This window comes from Gallus gallus, chromosome 5 (assembly GCF_016699485.2).
Source record: "Gallus gallus isolate bGalGal1 chromosome 5, bGalGal1.mat.broiler.GRCg7b, whole genome shotgun sequence".
NCBI classification, from domain to species: Eukaryota; Metazoa; Chordata; class Aves; order Galliformes; family Phasianidae; genus Gallus; species Gallus gallus.
In genome coordinates, this window is record NC_052536.1 from 4,046,930 (window position 1) to 4,068,358 (window position 21,429).

The 21,429-nt window shown below is 36.4% G+C and overlaps 1 protein-coding gene across 3 annotated transcripts in view; it reads right to left on the reverse strand.

Moving 5' to 3' along the window:
- Positions 1-15,899: 15,899 nt before the first annotated feature.
- Positions 15,900-21,429, reverse strand: part of KIF18A (kinesin family member 18A) — a 43,083-nt gene continuing 37,553 nt past the window's right edge. For 2 of the 3 annotated variants that reach the window (NM_001199426.3, NM_001398091.1), the window contains exons 15-17: positions 21,088-21,192; positions 18,320-18,423; positions 15,903-16,804 (exon numbers count right to left, since the gene is read on the reverse strand). In NM_001199426.3, the coding sequence (NP_001186355.2) occupies positions 16,656-16,804; positions 18,320-18,423; positions 21,088-21,192 (358 nt within the window). In that variant the 3' untranslated portion in view covers positions 15,903-16,655. Of the gene's footprint in view, positions 16,805-18,319; positions 18,424-21,087; positions 21,193-21,429 lie in introns of all 3 variants that reach the window. The other variant, XM_046941560.1, reaches the window with a different exon arrangement.

Consider the following 21,429-nt stretch of genomic DNA (forward strand, 5'->3'; position numbering starts at 1 on the left):
ACTGTCACCTAACAGCATCAGGTGAGTTATAGAAGGACCAGATTTCTACCTTAAGACATAACAATACACTCAAAAGCCCCTGAAATTCTTAATGTCTATTTAAGTAATTATGACCAGACATTCACGTGTTAATAATGACTTGGTATGTCTTTCAAGTAACATTAAAATCTGAATCTGGGACAAAGTTGGAGTAACTAAATGTAGCTGACATGACTCAAAGAAGCAATGGCTGTGTGCACTCCTGAAGCAACAGAAAAAGAACTAGCAGTTGTTTCTACAATAGCACATGGTCAGACTAGCAGCATCAATTGCAAAACAATAATAAGAGAATCACAGAATGGGTTGGAAAAGACCCCCAAGATCACTCAGTCCAACAATCCATTTACCACCAACATATCCCCACTAAACCATGCCCCTTAAAAAATCTTCAGATGTGTCTAATGAAGATTAATATCTCCTTACACAGAGAAAGCAAGAAGGTAAAGCAGCTTATCAAAAGGCACATGGGTAGAAAGATAACTAGAATGGTGTTCACTGTTTAAATTTTAGCAGGAATATATCTGGTAATAGAAAGCCACAAAGGATTTATTTTAGTGATTATTATGCCTTTGTTTTTCTCCATTTGATAGATTGATCACTCATGCATGGTTTCAATGGGTATATGAGAGATGCACAGAGAACTGTGATTATTATTTTTGGGTAGATAGAAACTTGGGTGTAGTCTTTCTCAGAAAAGAAGAACAAGACTCCAAGTTCCTTCAAAACACCTCTTCAGTTTTTGTTGTTGCTGTTGTTTGTTTGTTTCTAATTTCTGCTGGCAGTTCTGCTGGAAAGAAAACAATTTCAAATGCTGCAACTGTCCTTCCTTTGGCCATTTACTGACAACAGATGAAATGTTCCAGCATTTGGAAAACACAGCTTGTAATTGAAGGAGCTGCTTTCCTTCAAGTAAGGATGAGTCTTTATTTAGCCACTGAATCTGACTTAACAGCAAACACGTAATATACCGGATTAATCCTTCAGCAAGTTAGTTAATTATTAATTAGGATACTAGAAATGAGATGCTCTTGTGCATCATACTTCTACACATACTGCTTGAGACAAAGATCAAACCATTTCTTTGAGATGCATGATAAATTTCAGGGTAACAAGGCATATCCTACCTGTCTCACGCATGTTAGTAAGACTGAATTTATTTCTCTTCTCCAAACCAAAGCTAAGTGTGTCTTTCTCAGCATTAAAAAAAGCACTATAAGGAAAAAAGAGTGAGTTTTCCATAGCTGAGGTGCATCTTATTTTTCTACCCTAATTATCAATTTAACAGTACACTAATTTTAATTGTTCTTCTCAAAAGCAATACATGTTGTGCCTACTTATGTAAGACATCTACCTAAGGAACTTAATTTTAAATGGAAGCCTACAGTACCTAAGCAGAGCAAGACGAATTGCGATGAGCACCCAAATGTGAGGGTGCCTAGCACAGTTTGTTTAAAGCTAATTCAGATTTCTGTCCACTATGGTCAGCACTGTTTACAGATAACAGACTGCTTAAAACAGAGAATTTATACATTTGCTGTTCTGGAATGTATCCTAAGATTGAGCTTGAGTGAAGAGATTACAGTGGTAAAAGGAAAAATAGGTGTGTTGTCAAGAAAGTCTTTTCCTCCTGGGATTCATAGCAACATTTATAACAGCAGGAATCTCTGCTGTGCACTTTAATTGCCATCTGGTAACCGCTTTCTCCTAGTATATCTCATATTCCTACCTTAACCTTAGGGAAGACAGTAGAACCCTATTTCTGTATGGCCATTTGTGAGCAGCAATTTGCTGCAGTGCTCTGCCCGCTGCTGGTAGGTGCTGATGTAACTTTTCTGAATGGGCTATAAAATTAGCCTACAAGAAAACATCAGTAGCAGAATAACAACACCTTCATGTTCTGTCAATTGGACAAGAAATCTCTAAGCACAACTATAAGAACCAGAAGAATTATTGCTGTTTTGTTTCTTTTCCCCTCTAAACTACTAAAATAGTTAGGCAGTACAGTGAAGGTTTCTTTGAGATGGCCATTACTTCAGCTATGCCACGTTTCACGTCCAAAAATAACAGCATTGATATGTCATTTAACTGGCATTAATAAGAATTCCACATGAGGGAAACAAAGTTCATATTATTTTACTAAATGACTGTGGAAAGTAACGTACATCAGAACTCACGTAGAACAAACATATCAGGCCCAGAAACAGGCAGATGATGCTCTTGTTCTCTTCCTCTCAAGGACAGGAAGAAACAAATCAACAAAAGTGCGGACACAAGAACATCGCTAGAGAAGTTTGTGATTTGGGGTCCAAAGTTACACAGTTTGATAGGAAAACCATAGAGCAGAAACCCCATCAGGTGAAATAACAGCTGCTGCCCTGTGCACTGAGAAGAGACTGAATCTTTCAACCACTGAAAAAAAATTGGAACTTCTACAGCTTTTACTAGTAAGAGCCCAAATAAAACAACTCTTTAACGTCACAATGGTTTTTGTAGGACCATTGTAGTTTGCTGTGGCGGATATACAATAATTTCCACAAAGTTAAATTATGCAAGAAGTACATGAGCTGCACTTTTCTGACAGGAGGAAAGGGTATTATTGCACATGACTTTGGAGAAACCGCATAAATTGTCTGTCTGTAAACAACAGCTATTGCAAAACCCCCTCAATCTTAAACTGATTTGCGAACTCCCTTCAAAGTTAAAATGGTTTTGACCCAATGCAGTGTTTACTCATAAGTCTGTCAAGATACAGATACAGGAATGTGTTTTATCAACGTATTATCCAAAATCTATTGATGATTATCAAATATTTTTATCTGAACAGGTGATAAATGCTATGAGATCAGATAGAAGCAGTGTACTTACACCCTATCAGCCATTTATATGGTTACTAATGCAGTGTGAGATTCCTATAAAATTAAACTATGATTTTCGGCAATTAAAATAATGAGACAAATAAGGCCTTCAAAATTTCTGAGGAGGAGGATGGATCACTGAGTCACGGTTAAATTAATGGTATTAAATACAGCTAGCTTTCAGGAAAAAAGACCCTCACATCTCACTGTAAAAGCACAAATGCTGTTAAAACAGAGAGTACCACACTTACCATTATGGCAGCTAGACCATCTGTTCAGTCAGAGATGACCTGAAGTCAGCACTTCATTCTGCCACGGTTCTCATCTATACCATGATGTATATTTCCCCCTAAGCATTAGTGAATATTTGTTGTTTTCCCCACTTAGTCCATTCACATCCTTCTCTCCTGCGTTATCAAGTGTGTTTCTGAACTTAAAAAGATATAGGAGTATGAACTTATGTACTTCCCTGAAGGTCCTTTTCTTCCCCTTGGAATGTCCTAAATGCATTCCTACTTTTAATAACTTACTGAATTGACATTGTGCCAAGAATGTTGTTATAGAATTTTACATGACTACTCTATCTTTCAACTAATTACATGTTGCTAAAACCTAAACACACATGATTCAGTTTGTTATACAAGTACACCATAATAATACATGCACAATTTTAAAAAAGGCAGTCCAAAAATCCCATAAAAGTTTCTATGTGCATACCAAATAGCAAAGCAATTCAGAGTAAAGGATTAAAGCACAGCTAATGCAAATTCCTACATTTCTTTTCTACATTCTTTCCTAAAGCTGAATGCACGGTTTTCGTGCCTACCTGTCCAAGATGACATATTTTCTTGCCTCTAAAAGCATCCCCAGATGTAAATATTATGCTGTATGATTTTTAGCAATATATCTTATCAGAAAATTCATGTCACTGTATGCTCTATTAATCATAGTGCATATTTCAGTTAGTGTAAACAGTTCTATTGACTAAAATGCTATTAGTAACACTGAAGATTTCAAAAGGTTCCTGTCCTTGTGCACATGCTTATGGTAAACACTGCAGGCAATGCACAGTGCTTACTCCTTTACGTGGGTTTGTTGATCGGGGAAAAAACACCATAGTAACTTGATTTTTTTTTTAACCCAAGACAACTGAAATGTCTGCACTCTTTTCTGTTTTCTATTCTGATTTCTTTTTAAGCTATATTCATATATGTATCATTTTTCTTCAATAAAATGCAACATTGTATGTTGCAAAAATGTATTTTTTTTGACAAATTTAACATTAAATATTCTCCATTTGAAAAATAATTTAAAAAATTTGTATTTGAAATATTGAGAAATGGGAATTTTATTTTTATTAAAACAAAAGAAGAGGCCACTAATGCATATACTCCTCCTTTTGTTGTACTTTTTTGAATAGGTCCATATATTATTTAATGGGTTTTGTAGAGATACATTTACATGAGTTATAGATCACATTACAACTGATGAATGCCCAACACACAGGTATGTTATGAAAGGTCATCAGTTACAAGAGAAAATGCATAATGTATGGTTGCTGAATACATTTGCAAGTTTTTTATGCTCATGCAGAGTAGCTGCTTGGACACCACTAGCAATGCAACTGTGCACAAGAGAGATCTACGAACATTATTTAACTGTGGAGTTTCTTGGAGGTCTTTTGACTTGGAGGGTGCATTTAGCAAATGCAGAGTTATGCTCAGTGTGTGTCTGGGCTCCGCTCAAGAAGATCCAGTGAAAACAACACGCTTCTCCTCAGAAAACATGGGGGAAATGCTTAGTTCTCTGTAATTCTTTTAAAGTTTTCCCAACTCCTAAATATTTCTGGATTTCTTAAAAGATGAGGAATAAAATGACACTTCATACATAATTTAACACAATTTTACACACGCTGGATGCTAGGAAAAATGCCTTCTCAGAAAGAGTAGCAAGGCATTGGCACAGGCTGCCCAGGGAGGTGGTGGAGTTACCATCCCTGGAGGTGTTTAAGAACTGTGGAAATGTGGCACTGATGAATGTGGTCTAGGTCAGTCACAGGCATGGGTTGGTGACTGGTCTAGATGAACATAGCAGTATTTCCAACCTTAAGGATTCTATGAAGTCCCTTGGCCTCTGTTGTCTCACCAGAATTCTGTTCCGTAGCACTTATGCCATACTCTAGCCATGAGAAGCTCAAAGACAACATATATAGTAGCTTGTTTCTGACATAATGTCATATTGTCATTAGCTGTCCAACTCTGCTCAGAACACAAAGCAGCTGTCTACGCTCTTGGTTACTGTTGCTTCTTACCTCTGTTGGCAATCATGTAAGTATCTTCCAATCCGATCTAGTATTCCAAAAAACCTACTGAAATGAAAAAGAATAACCCTTGGAAATTACAGTCACTCATTTCTGTTCAGAATGATTTCCACATGCTAAGAAGCATAAAAATATGCCAGAAAAAAAATGCTTGATCATTCATTAGAGGATCACAGTTGTGCACAATATTTGAAGACTGAAATTATATTCTGAAATGTAGGGTTTTTTCAGAGAATTTTAGACTAGATCAAGGATTGCATAAGCTTATTTTGATTGCCTCCCTCATCATGCTGGCACAGCCCTGCACAGAGCTGAGCCTGGAGAGTACAAGTCAGGTCAAGCAGGGCTGAGCGTGTGGGGAGAACATGAGGCTACAAGGCAGCACCAGCCTGAGTGCCCTGCTCATCTTACCTGTGAAATCCAGGGGCCTTGGAGGGTGTAGTGCAAGTTGCTCTTTTTCCATCCTTTGCAGGCTTCAATCCCATTAGGACTGTGAAAGTCTACTTCATTATCCAGACATCTATTTCATTATGAATATCTGTCTAGACGTAAGAGAGATCAGAATACAGCGCTGCGCATGGCACAGCAGACGCTGTGACTGCAGCAAGCAAAGAGCCACGCTGTGGCCTCACCTCACCTCTGCTAACTTGTATTTACAGAGAAAACCCACTGAACTGCAGAGCAGCTGAGAATTCCTAATTGCTTGCAAGAAGAAACTTCCTCCCAGAGATAAAGATTTGACAGCATGCCTTTGATTTATTAGCAAGAGCAGGAATTTAAGATGTGTTGCCCCAGTAACAATTACTCTGTTTTCAAACAAACAACGAGTTTAATTAAAGAAGAAAGCAGATTCTGCTGCTGTAACACGCCAGAGGGTTTCCTGTGAAATTCTAAAGGCAAAAAAAGGAAGAAGCATGGGTTAATAGCTCAGCATATGCCTGAAAGCATTAGCACCATCTTGGAGTGGTATCAGTCAGAAGCAGCACCGGTGAATTTCATTAGCTGATTTTTTTTTTCCCACTACCAATTTCATGAACATTTTTCATGAATTTATTAGGTGTTAGAGTGTGTGCTTAATTTCATGTCTATTTCCATGAATTTACTTACGCAAAGACTATCTTAAAAACAGTCTGTAACTCTCAGATATAGGCTTTGGATTTTGAGCGGTCCAGTGTGGGGCCAGGAGTTGGACTCAATTGTCCTTGCAGGTCCCTTCCAGCTTGAGATACTCTATGACTACTAAAATATCATCTACTATGGAAGAAAACTCTATACTGAAACACTTCTATGAATTATGATGATGAGAGAAAGAGATGACTTAATTATCCGTGTAGAAATGAACTATTATGGAGCGCAGGCCTTATGAGGAGCGGCTGAAGGAGCTGGGATTGTTCAGTCTGGAGGAGAGGAGGCTCAGGCAAGACCTTATTGCTCTCTATAACTACCTGAAGGGAGGTTGTAGTGAGCTGGGGGTCAGCCTCTTCTCTCGTGTGACTAGTGATAGGACTAGAGGGAATGGCTTCAAGCTGCGCCAGGGAAGGTTCAGGCTGGACGTTAGGAAATACTACTTCTCTGAAAGGGTGGTCAGGCACTGGAATTGGCTGCCCAGAGAGGTGGTGGAGTCACTGATCCTGGAGGTGTTCAAGAAATGTTTGGACGTTGTGTTGAGGGAAATGGTTTAGTGAGAACCATTGGTGATGGGTGAATGATTGGACTGGATGATTATGTAGGTCTTATCCAACCTTTGTGATTCTATGATTCTATGATTATGAAGTGCTCTTTCCTTGGGTTTCCATTGGTAATAAAAAAAACAGAGAACTTTTTTTTGTCTAGGCTTTTTCTAAGATAGTTTAGTAAAAAGTAACTTATTAAAATCAAAATTTAAGCCCACAACAAGGAATTAAAAACTCCCAACTCCCAGTTTTACTCATTCAAACCTATACCCAGTGGTGGGTATTGGGAAGCGTGCATTGCACAGCTATTATTTTTTTAGTGTACAATTTAAAATAAAACATAGTTTGTGCTCATTAGATGCTTAGATCTGTGAGAAATAAATACTGCAACAACAAAAAGATTCCCTTAGTTTAAAGTTCCTCTTCCCCATCCCAATGCCACACATTTCAATTTTCAGAAATGTATGGATGCAAATATCACTCTTAATAGGTTTTCATCTTAAAGATGAAAAATCCATTTGCTTTGCCCATGACACTGTTCACCCAAGATCACCTCTTATTTCTTCTGGCCTGTGTCTTGTCTTATTCTGTCTTAAGCCATCTCCGTAGGTGACCTCCGTAGACCTCCCACCAGCAAACCAGCAAACATCCTGTCTGAACAACTTGCTGTGATGTTGTGGCACACTTGCACGCAGTGCTGGCCATGTTTTCCACAGAGGTTTGCCTTCACCCACTTGCTCTGGTAGCAGGATTTTCTTCAGACCTGTTCCTTCAGCCATGGATGTACTGGCCTCTTGTGTTAATAAGAGCTGCCACCTTCCTGATTTTTGTTCTTTATTATTTAAAATTACACCTCTAGAGGAGAGGTTGAATAGAGTTAGACCAACAGTACAGCTTTGTTTCATCCACCTCTAGATTCCTCTTAGCCTTTTGATTTCATCTCTCATTATAACCGTTCTGATTTCATTCCAGCTGTTATCAGCTGGAGTTCCTGCATTAATGTTTATGGCTTTTAAAGCATTGAAGGGGTTTGAACAGTTTGAGATTTTTTTTCTCAAACTTCATGAAGCAGAGTTGGTGGCTTTTTTTTTTGAAATCACCATATCTTCAGATCAGATGATGTAACAGGACCCTCTGGTTCATCATAAGAATTATAATGCATCTGTCCCATTGCTTTGACTTCCTTTTTCCTCACATTATGACACGTGTAAGGCTCTCTAGTAGATGCTGGAAATACATTAAGTTCAAGAAGTGTTATTCGAGGACAACAGGTAAGGTTGTTTGCCCATTTTGCACCTTGAGGACAAATGTTTTCCAAAAGCTAACATTTTTGAAAGCTTTTTCAGATGTTCAGAGCTCAGAGCCTGATTACATCAGTTGCTGCTGTGAATGCCAAACGTTGCATGTTTAGCATTTCTTGAATCAAACCTCAGTTGTCTCAAATTGACAGCTCAGAAAATGAAGTTATTTGAGAAATTTTGAATGAGTTGCCCGCTGCCTTAAAGGAACCACATGGCTAAAAGTATTTTATTCTCTCAGGCCAAAATCACAACTGTTTCCTTTCTTTTCCTTTTTATCATTCACTTCCAACTCACATAAGAAATGAAATCTCTTGTAGCACTGTTGTTTTCACTAAGTGAAAACTACATTAGCTGCCTCTGTGCAAGAGGCAAAAGGTCTAGTGACACAAAGCATCATGTGTCCATGATTTGATTATCACTGAGAAGTCAGACTTAAGAGTTTAACTGCAAACATTCTGAACACTCACTTTTCCTCCCAAATCTTTCATTCTATCTGTAAAGCTGTTCCATTGCAAGAGAATCCTGCAATGCCTAAATTCCTAAGTGCATTATTTGCCACAGGCATATGAAATGTACCAATCAAGCAAAACACATCTGCCAGGCCCAAGTGAAAAATACCTCTTGGCATAGCTTGCTATGGCTGATCATAGTAATCAGCAACCAGTAATAGATACATATTTACGGAGACATGAATTAAGTGATGCTCCAGCACAGCTTCCAGCTTGTCCTCCGTGCTGCAAATCTCTTCTGCCCTCTGACAGCAATGGGAGCAGTCTATCCAAAGCAGGTCACTGCATCCACACCTTCACTTTCCCTGTCAGCTCTCTCAAGACAAACAGCCTCAACTCCCCTCACTCAAAGCTTCCCTGAAATCCTTTTTGCAAATCTCCTCAGGTACCACATCTGGCCTTATTAACACTTTTGCCTATCACCAAAAAGCTGCGTTGCTTTGTGTTTTGTATCACTTCCTGTCATGATCTTTCCTAGCTGGAAAATGGAGAGATACTGGTATTCATCCCTACAAAATAGTGAGTTCTACATCAGTTCAGGCTGTGAATTTAAAGATTCGCAAGACTCAAAGGAAAAACGTTTCATTCATTGGCCAATCTAACAAGTTAATTAACACTTTTCTCAAACCAAGACAATCAGTTGAGTGTTTCTCCATTTCCTGACTCCTTAAAAAAAGAAATCAAAACCAGACACACACAATAAACAGTGAAACAAGACAATCCGAGTGCTATTTTGTGTTCTGCCTAGGTGCATCATGACTGAGCAAGAGGGGCATGTGAGAACCACCTCTAAGCAATGCAACACGCATACATACTAAGAGTTAATATAGCAGACATAGAAGACCTGTGCTGTGTAACACTGATCAGATATGTTAACTTTTGGATACTTTCGGCTTTTACATAATTCTTCTATACAAATCTAACAGGATTATTAAGTAGCACTGGGAAAATGCTCTTACCATTATATACCTATGATGGAAGAAAAACCAGTTTTAGAGTTAAAAGTCCAGCGAGACCAGCTTCCTTTTCCAGGCAGTGCCCAAACATACTGAAGATGCTGTACTTGCCCTCCTACATTCCTGTCTGTTCACTGCTTTACACATCTGCTCTGTTCTCAGCAGCTCCTGGTAACTATTTCTTCTACATAATTGTGTTAACTTGTTCAAAATCAAAACTTCTGGGCACCTAACATTTTTAAATTACAGACCTTGCTGTCATAAAGTATGCTATGCAGGGAAGAACTTTCACATCTTTTGAATTCACCCTTTAATGCTTGTACAGTTAAGAAAGAGTGAATAATTTTTGCTAGCCCCTTTTCTCATGACTCATTATTTCAGACATCTTTATCATAACTCCTCAACCACTTATTTTCCATGCTGAAGTATCCTTAAGTATTTAATCATCCCCTGCATTCAGTTTGCTCTGTACTTCTCCCATCTTTCTTTATACCTTTGGTAGTTCTACTTGAAATGTGCAGGACAGCATCATTCAGAATATACAGGCATGCCAAGGATTTACACAATGACTTGTTCTCTATCCCTTTTCTTGCTATTTTGACTACAGAGCTGATGTTTTCATGGTATCTTTACACCAATTCCAAGGTCTCCTTCCTGAGTCATAGCATCTATTTGAGAACCCATAGTCATGTATGTACAGTTTGGGTTGTTTTCTTTCTTGCGCATTATTTTGCATTCATTGACATTCAATTTCATCTGTTATTTTATCGCCCAGTCCCTCAGTAGCTGAGATGCTCCTGCAACTCTTTATAGCTAGCTTTTGTTTTAACTTCCTGAATAATTCAGTATCAATGAATTTGTCAGTTTTCTATACCCTTCTTGAAATTATTTATGAATATATTCAGCCATATGGAGCTAACGAATTTTTACCAGTAATCTATTCTGAAAACTGTCCATTTATTTCCACTCTTTGTTTTCTGATCTTTGAACACTTAAGAACTTACACCCCCCTTTGCCTAAAGGCCACATTGTTTCTTCAATAGCATTCCATGAAGTACCTGATGACAGCCTCTTCCAAGTTTAAGTGAACTACACTAAACAGTTCCATCTTAATTATTAGCTCAGAGCTTTTAAAGTAATGTAACAGATCTGCAAGACATGACTTTCCTCTATGGAATGATACTAGCATTATCTGCCCATAGGTCTAGTTATTCCAGATCCTGTCTGTATTGCAGTATGACAAACAGCTTATTACTTTCATTAAACTTGTGAAGATCCCTGGAGCTCCAACAAAATACAGCTGTATTTGCCTCTTTCTAATTCTTTGATATTAAGGACAATCAAAGTGATAGATCTCATGTCACACATCTAGCTGTTCATATTTGATCTTTAGTGTTTTTGGCTAGTAGAATAAATCTACTATAGTACAGCTTTAAATACTTGAGATATACTTTCTATTGGCTCCTTGCTCTAAGTCAATTGATCCTTCTCTCTCAAGTTGTAGCATCATCTAGGTTGGAAGGGAACCAGCCACCTGCTCAAAACAGGGTCAACGCTGGCTTCAGACCAAGTCACTCAGGGCTTCGTCAAACTGCCAAGGATGGGGATACCCTATCCAACTGGACAACTGTGCCAACTGTTTGACAGATGCCTCAGATGAACAGCTTCAGCATTTACCTTTCCACTTTTGTTTTTTAAACCTTCCTCTGTTAGATACTACAGTTACTCCAGGCATTCTTCCCTTTTAAAAGATGTTGAAAGTGATGTATATACTTCGCAACATCACTGCTCGGGTCAAGGGAAGCTTTTGTTCCACATGCCTAGAAGTGTCATCTGCATCACAGGCCCATCCATACTTGCATATAAGTCTAATTACTATTGTCTTTTCTGCTCTTTACAGGCTGTTTTTTCTTATATCATTGTCATGATGCAAGTTGGATGAACAAGAGGAAATTAACTATGGAATTTCAATTAAAGAATACTCCATGTTAACCATATGATTCATTCATAATTGGTTTTTAATTCTCCCGTTAGCATCCAACTTGGGATACTCTACGATTTTGTAGTTTAGATAAACTAACTTGGCTATTATAAAAATCTTTTTTTTTTTTTTTAACACATCTTTAAGTAAATGAGCCAACTGCTTCAATGAAAGGGACAGTAGACTAGTAGCCTGTAAACACATTTGCTAGCTAGCTGTGGCATGAACAGTGTTTTTATGACTCACTATAATACTCTGTAAACGACAAGTATCCAGCAAAACACAGCGTCAGCAACAGCAGTACACTAAAATTGAAACTACAATGTGAAAATTCTTTCAGTCAGGCTTTTAAAGCTTGATTTGCTCCACTTCTGATATTGAATTATATATCTATTCAATTCACTCCCTTGTACAATTTAGATGTGTAATAGTCATGCTACATAAAACCTTAATACCCAATATGTATAGCACAATTAAGCTTAAAGCAATGGGAAAATCAGGAATAATTTCCCCAAGAGCACTACAGAGCAGAGAAGTAAAACGGGCCATTTACCTTTACAGACTCCCTACTAAAAAGGTTCTTAGAATTTCTTAAAGGGAAGAACACGTTTTACAGTTTTAGCAGATGAATTTTCTAAGAACATCTACTTTGTCTAAGCTGTGAAAGTTAATCTTCTCATGTCTATTTATAGGAATTTTAAAAAAGCCAAACAAATTGAAACATGACTACTAAAGAGTCCAAATGATTTTCAAGGTGGACCACTTGGCTAACTTAAACCTTTGCTTTCACATTAAGTTGCTAGGCTTCCACATACTACCTCTTATCTTCCACAACCAGAGCACTGAATCTTACAAGGTGCAAGACACTCAGCTTCCTCAGATGAGGATAGTGAACCTTTAATTGTAGAACTCATTCTCAAAGGTATTTGAAAGGATGAACATATCTAATAACCTTCAGACTCATACGGAAAGTTCTCCCAATACTGCAAGAGAAACCTCTCCTAGTAATCCAAACCAAGTTTCTGTACTTTGTCAATTTGACAGGTTAGGCAGATTTAAGACAAAAATAAAATTTATGTGCTTGATTGTAAGATTTGAAATAACCTGTAAAAACCTACAGCTGTGGCTGGATCTGAATTTAGTGAAATCTTTTTGTTAACAGGATAACCTATCTTGTTAAAATTCAGTGAATATCAAATGGACATGACTGGCTTTCAGCATGCCCAAGAACCTGGAACAAAAATGCTGATGCAGGTCCTTGCCAGATAAAGGTAGTTATTAGAAGAATAGCCATAAAAATGAATGACTAAATTGCTTGTAAATTCACGATTATGAGAACTACTTTGGGTATGAAGATGTAGTGAGTCCATTACAAACGATTCAACACTTTCTATAGCCTCACTGACAACAATATTGTTCTCATTCTTATACATATGCCTCTAGACTGCAACCATCTCCATCCTTGGTAACAAATATTCATAGCTTCCCAAGCCCAGTTAATAACCAAGATTTGCTATGGTTCAGATAGCTCCCATCTCACTTTGCTGCAATGAAAATAAGTAAATGAGTCACAGTACAAACTATACTTTATAGTCTTTTCAAGTTTTCATAAGAATTTCCCAGTGGGACCAGATCATCAACATCCGTTTCACACTTGGAACAAAGTGATTTTCAGAAACACATCAGCCCATTTGGTCATGGGAACAATTCACTTCTTGGTAAAACAGACTGCTACAAGTTTTTTGAATAACTGCTAATAGCAGTCCATCCTAAAAGCCTGGCTGAGGCCCAGAAAGAGGTTACTAGGGTTCCCAGCTTATACTACTAGGGACTCCGCTAAGCACACACAGTACTGGATGTAAAACATTGACATTGTTGTTGATTGCAGTCATATACAAGAAGAAACCAAACATTCTACAGTATCACAGATGTAGACAAGAAGAAAATGATTTTTTTTTTTTTTTTTTGCTAAGGTAGCCTGGAAAACATACTTCTGGGTGCACGGGAGTATTTTTATGCATTTGGGGTGTTTAATGACATCTTTACTTTGATGAAAAGACTGATGGTTATTTTAAAACTTAATATTTTACAGACAGTAATTTGATACCTCTCTTGGAGCCATACAAGAGGATTTTTAATGCTTCCATGAAGACTACCATACTATAGCCAATACTACTAACTATTACTATGATCATGGAGGATATGATGGCAAGAAATAAACAGAAAAACTGTTAAGAGCTAATGTTACAAAACATTTTTTTCTTCTTGACCTTCTCTGAAATAAATTGCGACAATGCAGTATATCTACAGATTTTCTGACAGTTGTACGTTTCCTTAATTTAACAAAACCTTTTAAAAACAATAAAATAAGACATTTGTGGAATGTCCTCAGAATGATCTGCTGCACCAAATGTATGAATTATCCATTAAATAAGACAGTATCATGAATTTTAGATGTAAATATCAAAGACTTTAAATTAACTACGCATCTGTACTAAATAAGAAAACAAGATGGTCCAGATGAGCACTAGTATTGCTAGGTACATTTGTCCAAGCACACAAAAATCATCAGGTATCTCATGAAGATAGTTCACTTATTACCTGAAGATTTTTTGGTATTTAAGATGTCAGGAGCACATTTTCAAGTGAATTTATTTTAAGCTATTATCATGTTTAAACACAAAATAAGATTAAATTGACCCAAATCATTTGAATTTTTGAATCAGTCTGAGTCATATTATGTTGTACAATATTCCCTTACATCCCATCTGGCATAATTTAACGCTGCATGGTATAACAGTGTGAGAACAATTATATGTATATCGGATAAGCGTCACTTAAAGAGCGATTACTATTTCAGTTTGTAAAGGCAGCCCAACAGGTAACAGGCAATGCAGACAGGCAAGGAAATAAAATGAGTTATATGATAGTTTCTCTGTTCTCCAAATACCATTTGATTTCTTACTTAAGTAGAAACTGACAATGTCAGAAAACTTAAATACTGAGAAGTCCCACACCAGCTACGTGCATGGAATGTGCTCTGAAGCTCCTTATGAAGTCTGGATGTGTTCAAAGTGCAATAATAAATGTATGACTAGTATAGCAGAATACATATCAACAGCAATCTGAACTGTGAAAATCCTTCAAACTTATTTCTGGAAACCATTTTGCTACCTATCAAATATAAGTAGCATATAGCATACCTAGCTAACAAACTTGTTGTCAACAGAAAGTTGTCCTAGTCCTGCTACCTGCTAGCCAGCTATCTCACGCGTGCTCATTTTCATTTTCATAATACTTGATTTTTTCTTTAGTCTCTTGGAGTATGCTGATCAAATCAGTTCAACTCAGGGGCACACAAAACATATTAAGAGAAAAGACCTCATCAATTCTATGGTTTGATCAAGCATAAAAATGTTGCATGCACAAGCTTGTCTAAAAGCCTTTCAAAATATGTCTCTTGAGCCTGACATGCAACAAAAGCCGTGTCTATCACAATGGTATTAAAAAGTAAAGCCCAATGTGTCTCCTGCAGATACATTATTCCTGAAGAAGAATAAATGCCTCCCATGGACATTTTGCATTAAATAGCTTGCAAAAAAAGAAGTCTCAAATCAAAAACAAAGGTGTCTACAATTTCAGCCTGGTACCAGGTTAAAATTAATCCCAAAAACATGTTCAGCATGGTAGAGAAGTATTAAAATTACTTCCTCCCCATTCATTTCATTCTATTTATTATAACATCTGAAATACTTAAAACATTTTTAGGAACAAATTTGATAAAGGCTATTAGATGATGTAATCCAGTTCACTGCTACTGCAAGAAAACTTGTTGCTATTTCCATCACAACAACCGTGTGTGAAACCCTTAAGCCTGTTAGAATTGCTGAAAGCCAGAACGTTGTTCTGCAGCATACTTTATGTCACCTAACTCACTGAACTGCAAGCTGCTTGCTGAATGCAGACAGGTATTTGACGCTAGGATAACCAGTTACTGGACTTCTTCCTCTTGATCCAATTAGTCTGGGGAAGTTCACACATACACTTACCACTTATTTGTACAGGCCAAATACACCAGCACAACATTGCTGAGGGTGAGCAGGATGCCAGGGTTACAACGTAACTATGTAACTCTTTGTTTCTGAACATTAATTTATCAAAACATACAGTATGAACTAGTAAATCTTATAATACTTTCAAAAATTCGGACTCTTTCACTGGTAAGAAAAAGTAATTTTTCTTCAAGTTCAATTCAGATACTGCTCTCGTTTACAACTAAAAATTTATTCAAAGTTATTAACATAATTATCCTATTTACAAATTAATTAAAATGGAAATGCAAGTTAAAAACATTTACAAGTAAAAGTAAAAACAGTTTAAAAGTTTAGACATAACACATTAAAAAAATAAATCCTTCCTGTATTTTTCTTTCCTCCAGGTATACTACATTAGTATTATCTATCCAAAATTGGGATGTTATCTAAGAATAAGCTGGCATTCTAATGCTGAACATAAGTACACTAAACATATTTCACAGTATTAATACTATAAAATTTCAGTGAAAACTATTTAGCAGGACAAAAGAACTTCTACCTTCTCCATCAGGAAATTAGAAAGCTGAGTGTAGGTAAACAATTAGAGGAACTTGAAAAATTACATCACCTTTTAAGTCTTGCATCATATCGAGTCTTAATCTTCTAGTCATACTTACACAGAGAAGCTCAGAAAAATTACAGTGTAAGGTATTACCATCCACTTCTAAATTCACAACTTCAAATAATATTTCATATTTGTTTGCTATTATATTGAGGACATTTGTAAGCTTCAAATAGGAGACAAAAACCAAATGTATTTTATTTTAATATTTGACAAAATACACATATTTCCAGTAACTGGGTCTTATAAAATACTGCATTACTGAGAGAGACATCTTTAACAAAATGATTTACAAGAGGAAAAAAAAGTCACTGTTCACACTTGCTTTCCATCAACCCCATTTGAAATATGGATGAAGTCAGAATCTAAATCCTCTTTTTTTTCTTGCAAACATGAAGCAAAAGGCTTTTGGATGTCTGTGATTTAACACCCATTGCTACATTTCCTTCAGAAAAGCTTCTAACAAGGTTTCTTGGCACATCCTGTTCTTGCTTCAAGCTCTTTGTTTTAATTCCTAATGAAGAAAAACATACTATTACAAACAGAAGACATTCATCCAATAAACAGAATTTGGGCTACCTGAATCTCCTTTTCAGAGTATGCTTAAGGTTTTTGACACATATTGTTAGCCCTTACTAAGAGACTCATTTTGATATACAAAACATGTAATCAATCCAGGCTCAGTAAACCAGGTTTGCTATTTGCTTAGCAAGTCCAACGATACGATCCTCAGCTTACACATGGAGTATTACAAAAGGGCACAGTGATAATGAAAAAAATATAGAAAAGTCCCAGTTTTCTTGACCCTTAGCAGGTATGTAGCAAAACTGAAAAATCAGCATTTCATCTTGAGAAACTTTTTTATATTCAATTTGGATGCTACTCTTCTAGCTAGAGATTTGATGGTGCTTGATTCTTCTCCTGTAATGCATACTTTTGGCAGTAAGGTGTACTTTATAATCAGTTAAACTTTGAAAATAAAAATGTATTGTCCATTTCAGAATTTGGTGCTTCATTACATAGCTTGTTAACAATGCCAGATTGATTTTGCTAAGTTTAGTAAAAAAAAACAAACAACAAATTGGTACTGATGCAACTGTGTATGCACTTAGCCAAATATCTATCTAACTCTTGGCTAGGCAATGCTTAGCCTCAGATTTAAACTTATTAGAAAGCTATAATATTTTATGAATAGAGAGTAACACATTCATATCTGATTGCTCTCCCACAGCAGTTCTTACCTAAAAAGAAACTAGATGCTGACAAATTAGGGTATTGCCAGTGAGAAAACGTACATGACTGGTCTACCGCAGGTGTCAAAAAACTGAGTGTCATGAACTCAGAAAGGCAGAAATTTTTGGAAAGTTGAAAGCAAAACTTTCATGCCTTTCACTTTTCACCTGAAAATATTATTTACAATTGATTTTGTTACAGTACATGTACATACCTCAGACAAACTGAAGTTATTGTAATAAACTTCTACAGAATACCATCTGATACTATTAAAAACCATGTCTGGAGCAAAGTAACTCCTAAACAGTACCTTAATTTTTCTCCTCAACTACTACACTGATCCAAAATAGTGCTCAAGTATGCATTATAGAACACTGATCTCTTTAAAAACAGTGCAGAATCAAACGAAGCAAACAGTAAAGAACTGGTATCAAGTTTTTAAATTATTTTAGTTTTTGATAAACTACAATTGGCAAAAAAAAATTGAAGTGGTTCTAGATTTCAAACTTCAACCAGAACAGAAAGTTTTTGGTGACAGTCCTTAGCTCTTATGAGGTTTTCTTCACCAAGCTTGCAATAATATTGAGTTTTCATTAGATACTATCTAGTTTACTGTTGAAAAAAAATGTTAAGAATTTTATTTATTATTAAATGCATGGATATATTATTCAAACCAATGGCTTAGTATACTGATCAAAGAAGCATGTATGGCTAAGTCACCAAAACTACGTGCATTAACCTCAAATTCGAACCACTTATAAAAACCCAACTGCCAACACAGTGTTTTGACACTTACCTGACATTTTGGGTACTCTCAATACTCTGTTGCTTAACAAGATGTCTTGTCGAACACGTTTAGGAGAAACTGGGTCTTGCAGATTACCAGTATTTGATGTAGAACTAGAAAAACAGCCAGAGATTTTGCTCTCAGTCAAGTGATTAAGCTATATTACAGCAAATTTATCCTTGCAATATGCAAAACACGTTAAATAGTATTACCTAGTATTGGCAGTTCACAACCAAATGCCAAGATTAAACTAATTGCTCTATGATGTTTATATATGGGAACGATTCCTCTATTAAAAAAATTGAGAAGAATATTTCAGCTGTGAAAACAAGACTTAATGTTGCCTCATTTTGAAGTGAAGAACACATGATATCACCTTCTGGAAAACCACAGAAGTCAGTTTGATGGTCATTGCACATCACATGATTACATTAAGAAACAACTTTAACTTAGGTATGATACCTCTGAAGTGACTTGTTCAAGGAACTCACATTGGTCAAACTTTTTATTGCTACAGTAGTTGTTCTATAGACTCCAACAGCAGTAGAGGGGGTGGCTTCTCTACTTTTCAGAGAAGCTGCAAGAAAGATGTTGTAACTTCAAACTCACTAAGAAAAAAAAACTGTATTTTATGCCTTTTAATATGATGGAATTAAAGTCTACAGGAAAAAATATGAACCTATCTGTAATCTCAGCCTTCCATGCTTACCTCACTTGCACCTCTGGTTTTACTCTTGTAAGACCATCTCATAAACAAGTTTATTCTATTTGTGTCAAAGTTTCTGTGCTTTCCTCATCCCTCTAACGCGATTGTATTATCTCTATTTATAGTCATCCAACTTGTACTAGCTCTTCTAATAATTTTCTGAAAACATATAGCAAGCAGCGAAGACCAAGGTCTGTCCTGTATCTGTCCTAAGATCTAGTCATATTACTGCTTCTTGGAACAGCATTACAATCTTATTAGCTTATGCTCTATTTAGTAAAAACAGACTAATCTGACTGACTTATCTCCTAAGAATCGGACCATTTCTAATTATATTAACAGCATAAAGAATGTCTGAAATCTATATTCTTATTTTCATGTTAGTAGGAGATGAGAAACTGGAGTGAACAAATGCGAACAGTTAAAGCATAAAAGACAAGAGAAGGGGAAAAATAACGAAGATGAATTGAAAAGAGGCCCTTTGATAAGGAGTATCTTTTCTTTCTATGACAAATAAGTAGCTTTCATTCCTTCTCTTCATAAACACCAAGAAAAAGCCATAAAGAGTTTTAGTTTACAGTAAAGAACACTCCTGGAGCCTATCTTAAAACGTTTGCTTTAAGACCTTAAGAGTAGCCTTCAGTTACTCTCCCTTAAAGAGAACTGAGGCAACAATCTCAGTTTCAAGAGAGCAAATAATTTATTTAGTTAAACTCATAACTGCCTGAAAAATTTGAAGTGCATGACATGCCTCCTTCCTTATTCCAGAAGGAAAATGCTTAAAAAGATAGTAACAATTAGAACAAAAACATGAGATTGGATTTTATCCTTCCAAGAAAATTTTCTATTTCAAAGATGCTAATAAACAAAGAGAGTGCTTTAAAGTTTCTTTCATTTCTAAGATACAGCTGTAGACTTGTTTCTAATGGTCTTGAAACGTTTTTAGAAGATCTATTAGGTGGCAGCTCCACTGGCTGTGTAGCAGAAGGTGATTTATACTATAATCTAATAGAAAGTTGTATCAATTTCTGATCTTTGGGAAAACAAAAGGGAGTTCTTTCATCAGTACAGACCTGACAGGTTACCCTCAAATACATTAAGAAATTTTAAACAAAAAACAAACAATAAGCAGTACAATTCTTAGTTTCTATTCAGTTACAGCTTTTCTGCCACTCCCACCAAACCTCTTTCCAGGTCTAAATACAGAACTGATGAGATGGGAGTCTTTTTTTTTTTTTTTCCAGAACAAACCACAAGAATGAAGTCATAACAACTTAGAGTGGAAGTGAATTATTAGAAAAACAAAGGAAGCGATCACGAGTATTGTCAAGCATGTTCTCCACTTTCCATTTTGGCAGTCTTATGTCTTCCAGTGAAAGCACAATGCTTCCAAATAAATTAGATTTTTGGACGATGACAGAATTTCCTTTTTTCAGAACTATATATTTTTCTATTGAGGCGACAGCAGATATGGAAGATATGTTGGTTTGTACTTATTCTACTAAAATAATAGAAACCTCTAAGCAAAAAGGAAGCTGAAAACCATTTTTCTCAATTTATTAAGAGAAAATTTGAATTGTCAAAGATTTGAATCAGAACATCTCATATGCAGATTCAGATGACTTACGTAAGATGCTTTCAAATTTGAAATAACACCAAAACTATAGTAAGAACAAGAGAAATGAATATAAACTCATTTAAATGGAATTGCAGGAGTTAACTTTAACCTTACGTAAAACTATAATGTGATGGAAAACAGCAATGACAGTGGGTAGCAGAGTCGCAGCTGCAGTAAGAGAGGTGTAACTCAAGTGCAGCAGCCACAGATGCAGAGACAAAGGAAAAAAGCTGCTCACCTTAGGAAGACCTCAGGCAGGGATCTCCAGTGAGATACCCTCGCCTCTACTGCCAACCTTTAAATGAGGTCTGGGAAGGGGTGGATCCTGGCTCTATCCCTCCTGGTCACTCAGGTGCATTGCTTGCACCTGAGCTCCCCTGGGTTGGCCCTGCCTTCCCACCAAGTGCTCAATCACTGTTTCAGGTCATGACTTGCACGTCTGCTACAACTTACCTTAATATCTTTCGTTTTCTCTCAGCAGCTGAAGTCATTGCCATATACGAAGGCTTCTGAAGTACTGAAGCAGGATTTTTGTTTTTTGAGGAAGAAAGACCAAGTCTGAAATCAAATGATTATACTTTATGAAATCTATTCTGGATAGAAGGCAAATAAAACTGCTCATGTTATCCTCATTTCTTATTAGTAACATATCACTGATTTCAAATAATGGCAGAATTGTATCTGATACTAATTAAAATTGAAGGTTTGATTTTCAAAGCATTAGTTAATTTTACTTGTAGCCTTTACATCTATGTCAAAAGATGGGTTCTTAAAAATAAATTGTATTAAAACGTT